General features: G+C 54.7%; 1 protein-coding gene across 1 annotated transcript in view; it reads right to left on the bottom strand.

Moving 5' to 3' along the window:
* The window catches only part of MGRN1 (mahogunin ring finger 1, E3 ubiquitin protein ligase), a gene marked incomplete at its 3' end in the record, with an annotated part of 42,429 nt that overhangs the window by 3,313 nt on the left and 27,419 nt on the right, over window positions 1-11,697 (bottom strand). The window contains exons 7-11 of the mRNA XM_010136447.1: window positions 9,870-9,917; window positions 5,889-5,957; window positions 3,659-3,818; window positions 2,043-2,152; window positions 1,066-1,131 (exon numbers count right to left, since the gene is read on the bottom strand). Of these exons, the coding sequence (XP_010134749.1) occupies window positions 1,066-1,131; window positions 2,043-2,152; window positions 3,659-3,818; window positions 5,889-5,957; window positions 9,870-9,917 (453 nt within the window). The remainder of the gene's footprint in view (window positions 1-1,065; window positions 1,132-2,042; window positions 2,153-3,658; window positions 3,819-5,888; window positions 5,958-9,869; window positions 9,918-11,697) is intronic.

The raw sequence follows: 11,697 nt of genomic DNA, 5'->3' as shown, positions 1-11,697 counted from the left end.
GGGTTCGCTGTGGGAAAGGCTCCGTTTCTGCGGCACTGCTCAGAGGCTGGAGGAGGGTTTCTCAGCCAAGGGCTACAACCTCACTGCAAGTTACGGAGCTTTCAAACCACCTTAAGAGACACTGCTCGCTCCTGGGACACTGCCCCAACCCACAGCGCCACTGCTCCAGCAGAATTACTGCTGTAGGAGGCCAAGCCTGTCATAGCTCCAGTACCCGAACCCAGCCTCAGGTTTCCTGCAGACCTGACAAGCACAGCGAGCCACGTGCCTCACAAGGCTGAGCATCCACACCAGCTTGAGCAAAAGAAAACGGCAGACTTCTTGATAGCAGTGACAGCTGTGGCTGCGTTTGACGGGAGTACATGAAGTGGGACACAAACAGACCCTTCCTGGCCTGGGGGCCTCCCTCACCTTTCCCCTTCCCAGCTCCTGGTCCCCCCCAGTTGCCATTCATGCTGGTCCCAGCATGGCATTCCAGTTTACACACTCTCTCACCAGCTCAGAGAGTCCCCAACAAAACAAACTCCGCCCTTGGTGTTTCTGTAAAAGCAAACCAGGCCGCTGCAGCCAGCGTTCCTGAATGCAAGACCTGCTCCAACTGTGCCTGTCTGTCCACCTCTACAACCCAGCACCGGAGTGGAAACCACGAGAGGTGCCCAGGCCAGACTGCCAAGGGGATGAGACAAGTGTAAGGAAGCTTTGGGGTGAGCCAAGGGGACAGCAGCTTGCCCACAGTCCTAAAAAGCTACGAAAACATCTTGGCCAGGAACTAGAAGGCAGCCAGGCTCAGGACCTGGGGACAGTCCCTGAGAGGCAGCGTCAGGCAAGCTGCTTCCACTTCGTTTGCTCCTCCGCAGGCAGACCAGGGAGGTTAGTGACTGTCTGTGCATGGGTGAGCAGCTCACCGCTACCGTGGAGGCAGGACGTGGAGTGTCACAGCCCGTGCAGGGGCACCAGTCAAACCCAGCGTGTTAGCAAGCCCTCGCGTGTGTGACGTGTGCGCGCGCTGGTGACACTGCTGACAAAGAACTGCTGCAGGAGCCACGTACAACCGCGTCCACTTACTGTTTCCCTCCTAGGCTTCCTGCTGGGCAGGGAGACAGTGCTCACTCTAAGGGGCTTAAAGGGACACTGTCAAGAGAAAACCATGTTTTAAAGAAGTTGTTTCTTGAGGTTAGTGGCACGAAGAAACACACGGCATCTCCTCACCTCACTCCAGGTGAGAGCACCTGCTTCCCCTACACACCACGCTCTGCTTCACAACCACCCTTGGGGTTTCTCCCCTGCCCTGCTTCTCAGCCCCAGCTGAAAGCAGCAGGGCTACAGCACTGCAGGGGAGGGACGGATACCCCGGGATTTCTCTGTGACAGTACCTTTCTGTTCCCATGAAAGTCTGTACCATGATCTGGATGCAGATCTCCCTCTCCCCTGATCTCAGGTATCTTGCCAGAGCCAGCTGTGCAACAGCACTGCTCAGGCAATGAGCTGCTGCCCTCACCACTCTGGGGACACGCGACCGGGCCCCGAGGCCAGCAGTACCACGCTTTCCACCCCACGCTCCTCACTGCCATCGCTCAGGGAGGCTGGTACAAAGAGGCCTTTCTGCCACCACCCTGGGAACGCCGATCCCATTTCATCGGAGCGTGCTGCTGCACAGATGTGCATGCAAGTCGGATTGTAACCCACCCCATTTTCCCAGCTCCCACCCTGCCATGCTCAGTCTGCCACTTTCCTGCAGGGACAGGCCCCAAGGAACCTTCTCAGACTGAGGTTTCTGTGGACTTGTTTCCTCCGAAAGACAGGAGGGCACTTGGCTAAAACCAGTCGTATGACTCTTCCCCGAGAGGAGAGATCCTGGCTGTCTAGCAGGGTTGAGAAGAGAGGCTGCACTGCTCAGGAGGACCTTGCTCCAAGGCCTGAGAGGACCTCCTGAGGTCCCAGGGATGCTGGCCATCAGGCCAAGCAACTCGTGCATGCCCAGGCTGCCCCTTCAGGCCGAGACCAGCACCCAGGCTTTGCACCCGCGGTTGTGAGGTACTTACAGAGTGCTCGTCATGGTCTACACTCTGTGCCAAGACAGGGCTGAATGACACTGGCGACAGAGCCCCCGGCTTCTTCCTCACGGCCCGGATCTGCAGCAGGGCACGGAAGGCTAGGAGAGAACAGCAGGCAGGTGATTGCACGGCCGAGCAGGAGCAAGCCAGGCCAGGTGCACGCCAGAGCTCCTCGGCTTGCCACAGACACACCGCTGGCACGGAGGAGCTCCCCGTGTGCGTGGGGAGCAGGGCTGTGGAGCACAGCAAGGCTGTGGTCAGGCTTCTAGTCAATTGATCCAGACAGGGAAGCGACCAGAAGAGCCTGGGTACACACAGACCTCGTGGAGAACAGGCACCGCCTGCCCCGGTGCAGTCAGGTACAGAGCTGCTTCAGGCCAGCATGGCACTGCACAGCACAGTAAGGAAAAGCTGAGCTCGGCCTTGGGCAGTGAGTGCTACAGGATGGGGGCAGAAGGCTCGTGTGAACCCCTTTGGGTTCATTCAGACGCCACAAGTCTCGGCCCTGGGGTCCAGCTGGCACTAGAAGCCGCACGCCTGCCATCAGCTGCCAGTGTTACAGTGGGGAGAGGCTCTGCCACCGCTGCGAGCCCAGCTGGGGGGTTAGTGGCTCTACTGTCTCCAGCGCAGGCACCTCTTGGTCCTCCCACCACAACAGCTTTGATCCCCGCACCCTGCCCACAGTCCCATTTTCTGTCTGCAGATCTTTCACATCGCGAGTTCCTCTGTGCCAAGGGCGCATACGCATGTCCTGACATCTGTTCCCATGCACTGGGAGAACTCGCTCATGCAGGAGGAAAAGCCCAGGCACTTCCCTAGCCCCTGTGGCACCCGGCCGCGTGTGAGACCAGCCTAGAGCCAGAGGTGCAGATCTACCCTCGCTGCCTCAGCACTCCCCAGAAGCAGGTTCCCAGGAGTCTGGCACAGGGGCGTTTTCCAAACAAAGACAACCTGCTCTGCTGCAGCACGCAGATGAGATAACGCCATTCCCGTGTTTTAAGCCATGCTACTTGCAGTCAAAGCTGTCTGGCGCTTCCTCTGATAAGATCTGGCTTTTGGTTACCGCATCTTTGCCAAGTTTGAACTGTTTAGACTCAATTTCTCAGGACACGCATGTGTCTTAGACTCTTTCTTCTTTTCCTGAGAAGTATCGGTTAGAAACAATGAAATGCCTCAGAGACCAAGCACAGAGTAAAACACACGATCTGTCTATTCCAGCACAAACACTGGCATTTTCTCAGGAGACTCGGGTGCCTCTGTGCTTTTGAGAAAAGACACAGAATTCAGCACGTGCTGCCTCATGTCAGAATGGTCTTTAGGTTTTTTAAGGGGTTAAGCAGATCCTGCGAACTCTCCTGGCAAAGCAAAGGACTCCAACTGCCTGGAGAGGGCAAATGGCCAGATGGACAATGGGCCCTTCTCCCACGTGCTCTCCCCCTTCCTTGCTGGAGAACAGCCACTTTAGGTGTCAGGAATCTCCAGATGTTTGATGCTGAACCTCAGGGTGCAGTATATGAAACACGTGCTCCCTCTCACAGCCTGTACGGACTCAACGGGAGCCCAGGAGGGAGGAAGATGCCCTCGTTTCCTGGGCACATACTCACGCAGCCTGCAGATGGGGCAGTTGTTGGCCTGGTAGCGCAGGGTGTCAGCGCAGGAATTGCACAGGCAGAGGTGTCTGCAGGGCAGGATGAGGGTGTCGCGGAGGTCGGACAGGCAAACCACACACTCGTTGCTGTTGTCGCTGTTCTCGTCATCTGAAGGCTGCAACGGAAGGCAAGACGTTGGCGTGTGAATGGAAAGGGCTGCGCCGACCTGCCGAGAGACTCTGGAGCCTGGGGAGATGTCCCACCCAAAAGTCTGAGAAGGCTGGCACGGAGTTTCTCAGCTCACACAGCCCTGCCATGGACACTCCCTCCTCCCAGGGCTCCGCTCTGAGCTCACTGAAGGCCAGAGACCAGGGCACTGTATGGTGAACTCACGGCACCGCTGGCCCTCCCCAGAGCTAAGCTGTGTGCAGAGAGGAGCCCCTTGCCTGAAGGGGACTAAGAACAAGCTCCTGCCTGCCACCCTGGTGGCTCCTAGGGTTGGCAGGAAGGGTCTTTGGCAGTCCAGCCTTTCTGCCCCGCATCCACAGAGACAGAGCAGTCCCAAAAGGAACTGCTTGCTGACTGTAGCAGGCCGCAGGTCAGGCTGCCACCGGGCTGGACAGAAGGAGGCACTCCAGCCATGCCTAGCCCAGTTTCCACTTCCTCTGAAGTGATGGAGTGAGTGGTTCTCCTGCCACAGCGTCTTTGCCCGTCCGCTGTGCTGGCACAGGCTTTTGGTGCAATCGCTGCAGGAGAACCAGCCTGGGATGCTCACCTGCTCACAGCTACCCTGGTAAAAAGCTCAGCGTGACACCCTTCAACGTGAACGTGCACTCAGAGCCCCACAAACTGGGATTACAACCACCCAGAAAGCTGCTCCTGGGAGGAGAAACCCACCGTCTAGCCACAAGAGCTCTCCTCATTGACACCCCAGAACCCCACAGTCTCCCTGCTGATGACACAGAAGTTATGCCAGAGCCCACCAGACTGATGACCCAGCACAGGCCACCCTCCACCTTCACAGCGTCCCACTTCATGAGGCCCCTTTGATCACCAGGGCTTGCACGCACTAGATCATGGGCAACCTTGGTGTGACCAGCAGCATCCAGCATCTGCTGCCCAGCCTGCTGACTATGCCAGCGAAGGGCTGTCAGCATGTCTGTCCTGTCACGTGCATCCTTGGTGGTTCTCAGGGTGCTCACATCCATCCTCATCCGCCTTAGGCTTTTGGCTTTCCCATTCATACGGTTTGTGAAGTGTACTAGCAAGAACAAAAAGGGCCCCAGGCCACTCATCTGATGGGCCACAACTGTGAGATTGCTGGATGAAAGAATCATCAGAAGACCCTGGAGGACCCAAACAGAAGCCTTCAATCCTCTTAAACAGATCCTCTGTGAGAAAAATCTTCGGAAGACTTTTTTCTCTGGCCTCTTCAGGTGCTACCTTTGCTGTTGGCAAAGGCAGATAAAGACACTGCATTGCTGGGCGAAGAAATCCTGCTTGTCTTGCTCTGTGGCTGCTCCTCCGTTTGCAAATCACACACTGCACACCCCAGAGAGGCCCGAGGTCAGCGCTTGGTTCACTCTGCAGCCCAGGTGGCAGCAAAGGACAGCTCTACATGAGGCTAAAGCCACCGTAAAGCACTCACGTAACCTGCTCGGCAAGCTGGGGTCCAGCAGAAGTTCCTGCCTAAAGATGGGGAATGCTGCTGGTTATGGCATTTGCATACACACCCCTCAGTGATGCTGTGGGAATGCAGGCTGTTCTCGGGACACGGGCAAGCCCTAGAGAGCTCCATTCCCTGCAGCATCACAGGAGCATGAGATACTGCCCCAAAGAACAGGAGAACACGAAGGAGCCACAGGAGAAGGCACAGACACCAGGCATGACTGCCTTGACTGGCCCACGGCTGTCTCCTACAAGCCCTAAAAAACAGTGCTCTGAAACACCCACGGGGAACTGATGCCCTCTGTTCCCAGCAATTCCAGCCCCAGGAACAAGCTCAAGAGTCTCACGCTACTTAAAATTCTCTCAGCGCAACTCCACTGACTGTTAGGGCCTTACAACAACGAGGACCTGCCAACTCTGGGCTCCTCCAGTACCTGCAGGAATGACACAGACTTGACAGTTATTCTGGGAGGCACCTTCATGTTGCCCTGCCAAGCCCCACGGTTAGGTTCAAAAGCAGAAGGAGCAGGCTAGGAACCCGGAGCTCAGGGAGCAGAAGCCTCCTGAGCACCTTTACCTTGGTCTCTTGGTTGTTTTTGTTCTCGATGCCGTAGATCTCCTGAAGCAGATAGCTCACCCGGTCAACCTAGGGAAGAAGACAACATTTTGAGTGCCAGCTCTCTGTCCTTGTTGTTTCATGACCACCTCCCCTCTCACTCTGTGTCACAATGACATGTGAACCCACCACAGCCAGCTCTCCTACAGCTACATGAAAAAGTTAACAGAAATGAATGCTGCAAAGGATAGCCAGGAGAATGTCCATCCTTGCCTGAAGAGTGGTGCCGGTGCTGTCTGGGCTGAGCAGAGAGCCCAGCCGGCCACTTCTGCCACTATCAAAACCATCTACAAACCAAGTACTCTGCTCGTCTCCAGGTCAATCTACTCCAGACAGACAAACTACCTCCCTTAGCATGAGAAGCACTCGAGGGACAACCCTACATTAGTGCAGAGTCCTTTACTGCCACCCCCAGGCCCTTGGTGGCATCTCTAAACAGGGCTGTGTGGTTGTAGCAAGTGCTCTAGGCACAGCCTGCCCCCAGGCCTGGGACACACTCCTCCAAGTCATGCCTTTATGCAAACCCTGGCAGCTGCCTCCAAACACCCCTGAGCAGCTGAATTCAAGCACTGAGGCAAGAAAAGCTGATGGTCCAAGTGCCGGCAGGGCAAGCCCCCTCTGCCCTGTGGGGTGTTCTCCCCTGCTCCCTAGCTTAGCCAGCACGTGTAGCATGAGACTCTTAGAGCTGCAAGGAGCCACCTCTACAAGGATGCACAAAGATATCGGTCCCCAAGATTCGGTGCTACTCAGCAGCTTCCCCAGAGCAGAGCGTGTTGCTCTGCACAAACCCCACAACAGGTAAAACGGTGAAGGGGTTGCAAGGTATCAAACTGACACCTCAGAAACGGGGGAAGGAAATGCCTTCCTGCCATCTCCAGTAACCGCCCAGTTGACACCAGCCACTGGGAACCCAGTGCTTCAACAGCTCGTCAGTCCCAGGGCTGTTGGCATTTCCACCTGTAATCGGCCTCTCTCCTCTCATCAAGCAGGTGCTAAGAGCGGTGGCTCTGCCACGGGATGTCAGTGCTGCAGCAGACGCCACGGGCCAAGATGAGGGCAGGAGCTAGCTACAGCCAGCCCGTCTGCCAGTTCGGAGAGGCTCTGGGCTGGGAGGCAGCAGCCTTAACAAACTAATTCCAGAGTCTCCCTGTTCAACTCAGCATGCAGCTCGCACACAATCTGTTCTGGGCCTGCATTTCACAGCAATGAGGTCAGCTCTTGGACCGCTGAGCAAAACCCTCTGCAGCGGCTCACAACTCACCCAGGATGTTTGGGAACAATTGTGGGGGAGATGTCCTTTTGTAACTTGACATTTCAAAGAGAGTCTTGTTAGAGCATCCTGACTCCTCAGAGGATCACGATGAGCAACACCGAGTGCAGAAAGTGGTCAGCTCAAAGCAAAGGAGAGGTCAGGAAGGAAGAGACCAAAGCCTCTGCAGGAGGCTGTGTTAACTCCTTGCCTCTGAAAGCTCTGAGAGGCTCCTGTCCCAGCAGGAAAAGGGTGAGCAGCGCAACATGGCTCTCACTAGAAGGATCTCTAGGTTTTAAAAGAGTAGGAGTAAATAAGAAGGAGCAGGTGATTGTACACAAAGCAGTCCCTCACCTTCACGCTTCTCCAACCCACTCGCACCACGTCACCCTTCCAAAGGCTTCTGTGGCTACATACAGCCTCACAGGATGCACACAGGAGCCACCGGCCAAGTCCAGGTCATGTTCTTCTGCTGATCCATCTGTTTGTATTCAGCCACGCTGAATTTCTTTGAACAGCTTGGTACATACATTGTCACTGATGTCAGCCAAGAGAACAAAGCAGTTCAGCTCAATAGCTGCTGCTTCCTGCTCCCAAACAGCTTTAGAGATTGACGTACGCAAGAGTTACCTGGCAGTCCTGGCAATGGCAAGGAGGGGAAGCTGAGGAAAAGCAGTGATGGGTAAACTGTACCACGTTATACAGGTGGTTTGCTCTATACCTCTGCTCTGAGCTCTTAGGGGGGCAGATGCTATCTCAGTTTCAGTGGTACCGGGAGTTCTTCCAGCAAGAGCTTCCCTCTCTTTTAAAAGCCATAGGAGAGAACATATAAGCTTTAACTTTTTCAAACTGCCAATTAAAAAAATAAAAGTACCCGCGACCCAGCGCTGAGTGGGAAGGTTACACTCTCTGACAGTGCAGACAGACAAGCTCGCACTGTGTCACTGCAGGAGCCAGCTAACCACACTGTGGCGGGGTGGGAACCTCCCTGGAGAGCACTGCCGGCAAGCCAGCCCTCCATCTGGGGAGTCCAGAGTGCTAAACGGAGAGTGGTGCCCACACTGCACCAGTGTGCGCCGCAACACGGCTCAGATTGCTCACAGCCATGTAAGCACTGTTTTTAAAATAAAATAAAATAAAATAAATCAAATGCCCCCAGGAAACCACAAGCAAGATAAATGAGCAGCTTTTCATCAGCTCACGAATGTTCTTCTCTGATGAGAAGAATATGTGAGGAAGAGGCACCGCTGGCACCAAGCTGCTCTGCTCCCTCAGGGCTCAGGCAGCCTCTCCCAGCACAGCACACAAGCTCTCCCTGCAGAGGCACGGCTCTTCTGGATGTCCCCTCCGCACACTGGATAGACTCCCGTCAGAAACAGACTCTGCCTGCCTCTATTAAAAACGCTTGTGGGATCCAGACTGATCAACTAGCCAGGAGATCTCACTGCAACGCAGCCAGGATAAGCACCAAGGGGAGTGCAGGCCAGTCTGGGACACACGGGCTCAGAACAGACGTCAGGCTGGAGCACCAGCCACCAGGATAAAGCTCTGCTGGTGAGGGGTAACAGTGCTGCCCATAGGTGTGAGTAAGCCTGAAGGACAGGGCACAAGTCTCTGCACAGCACCGGCGAGGCAGATTGTGAATTACCGAACGTGATTCTGGTGTATGATTAACTGACACCATTTAGTGGCTCTTTTCTGACCTGGGGACTGCAAGGAAGATCTAAGACCAGTGTCTAACCAAGGCAAGTAATGACCTTCGTGGTACCAGTAAAAGGCTTGCAGCAGGATCACGACCAGATTTCTTTCAGAAGCTGAAATTCTGGGCAATCTCAGCAGTTTTCAGGTATTTATAGATTTCGCTATGCAAGACTGGACACAATTTCAGCCTTGCTAAGGCACTGCACAGCCTCTGCGCATCACACCACACCGGGATGGGCTAAACAAGGGCTACAGATCCAGATGCATCCCTGTCTGCCAGTCTTCTTTCTTCCCTTCCTCTCACAACATGCGCAGGCTGGTACACAAACACCAGCTTCAAAGCAAGGCCGTGTCTGTGACACCAGGATACTCGCAGGGGACAGGCAAGATGAGCCAAAAGGTCTCAGTCCCTGGGGCTGCTCCTGAGATACCATGGGCGCAACAAGGAAGCTTGTGCAGGAAGAAGATCCCCTAGTACATCTTAACACATACACACGTGTGGACACTGGGAACCCGCAAAGATACCCCTCCTCACCACAACACACAGCACCAGCACCTAAGGAGACTGGTGTCAACGAACAGACGCGACTCACACCACTGAACACACGGAGCGCTCAAGCACCCCTAATTTCCTTACCCCTACACAGACGTGGGAGCACCAGCCTGTGGAAGCCAGTGTGGCGTTCCAGCGCCCAGCGTCAGGAAGGCAGGACTGTGCAGTGAAGACCGGGTCCTGACATAGTGCCTGTCTCCCAGAGGAGCACGGAGACCTGCCCCATTGCTCTGCCACTCCCACGCCGCTGTATTTGTTCCCCCTGTGCACAGCTGGCTGTGCAACACAACATCTTGCTGCCTTTGCTTGTGATATCTGAGCTAACGAGGTGAGAAATGAGGCTCTCCCTGAACTCACACAGAAGCATCCCACTGGGTACAGTTGAGCATCTCTGAGACACCAGGAAATGTCTTTAACCAAGCAGGAAACGGGTACTTACGATCTGCTTCTGTTTTAACGGCTTCACGGAAAAACTGCCATCAACGTGCTAGCAGGAAAAAAAGGAAATGCGTTAAATGGCTGAAGTGTACGAAATAAGAGGAAACCAGACTCATGATCAGGGCTGGTTTCTGCTACCAGCAGTAGGTGTAACGGGGACAGCCTGCACGGCCATCATTGCCAGCAGAGGTGGTGGAACAGGGTATCGGGTTGCTCCCTGTCTGCTCCAGGGCAGAGCTGCAGAGACTTGGCTCAAGTCACACCTGGCTGAGGTGGGTCAAGGTACGCAAAAGCCCCCTGACACACTGGATGCCTTCAGGTTGCAAGCAGTCCAGCTGGGTACAAACTCTTCTTCAGGCAGCCCAGCAAGACTTGGCAGGGGAGCCTAAATAACACCCCGTTACAGTGCCCCGAGAGAGCAGGGGCTGGTGTGAGGCTGCGGACAAGGCCTGACCCCTGGATGGAGTCAGGAACAAGTCACACATGCTCCACATTGTCCTCTCCAGGGCTGCGTGACTGCCCTGGGCCTTGCATCTGCTCAGCGGCAGCAGGCAGGGCTGGAACAATTCTGTGTGAACCTGGTGTCAGAACTCGTGATAGGCGTAGTGAGCTATTTCTATTTTCTCCATCATCTGCGAGGACCAACTAAACTGAAAGAAACCGGCGCTCCTGCCGCAGTCTGGAGAGCAGGAAAGGAGAGTGGGGAAACTGCAGCAGGCCCTGCTGCTGTGAGCAGCTGCAGACGTACAGCTGTTCGCCGGAGGAAGGGACGACATTGAACTGAAAGACAGAACACTCCTGTTCTCCAGGCAAACACTTGTGCCAAGTTTCTGCCTTTGGACGAGCTGCAAGGCCAGACTCTCCATAGCATCGAGGTTACTATTCTGGTCTCAAAGATACATATAAATAGGAGTTACCAAGGCCTGCTGGTCTGTCTGTCCTCTGAGCGCGCCTTGGTGATCAGCAGCAGGGCTTACTGGCAAGGACCTCCTCTGCATTTCTGGACCTACACTTCAAAAGCTGCAATTACTCTAAGAATGGGGAATATATTTTAATCAAACAGGAAGGAGAAAGAACTCAACAAGCACTCTGCCCTGTGACTTCTCCTTGAAAGGAAGATTTTTATCTGGTTTTAGGCATTCAGTGGAAGATGAGAAGGAAGAAGTGGCCCCACCAGACAGCATCTCCCCCTCACAGCACACACAGACGAGAAAAAGAAGGGAAGCATTTTCAATCCTTGAGCGAAGGCCTGGAGACAGGACATAATCCAGCATCAATGGAATGGCCTGACCAGCTCTAGTGGGTCGGAGTAGAACTACCTACAGAGCCAGTGCTCCAAGCAGCCCATTTTCTTCATGTACTAAGTCCAACAAAAAAGCAAACTGGAACACTGAGAGCATCTTGCAGCCCCAGGGCTTCCTTAGGAGTGACTGTGCTTCCCATACCGCCCGTCTCAGCTTGTCACCATCTGCATTATCCACCCAGCAGGAACAGAGTAAGACATGGGAACTAGCTCAGGGATACGGCAGGAACTGCACAGATTGAGAAAGAGAAGTCAGCCGCATGCTGGCCTGAAGCGGGGAATTTCTAACAACGCAGCAATGGTGCTGCTCCCCACTACATGCCCAGCTCTGCTCCAGCATCTCTTGCCTCATCTTAGTGTGTCAGTGCAAGTATCGCCTGCCCAGGGTACATGTCTGCAGTATTACCATCACCAGACACAACATGGTGCAGTTATAGATCCTGGAACTGGTTCCAGGGTTCAGTTATCATGGGAAAAGATGTCGTTATCGAGGCTTGTGCATACAGCTGGGCTTAGCCTTTCCCTA

Source organism: Buceros rhinoceros, unplaced genomic scaffold, assembly GCF_000710305.1.
Source record: "Buceros rhinoceros silvestris isolate BGI_N320 unplaced genomic scaffold, ASM71030v1 scaffold20035, whole genome shotgun sequence".
NCBI classification, from domain to species: Eukaryota; Metazoa; Chordata; class Aves; order Bucerotiformes; family Bucerotidae; genus Buceros; species Buceros rhinoceros.
Note: the sequence above shows the minus strand (reverse complement) of the source record. Positions and strands in the feature narration are given on the sequence as shown.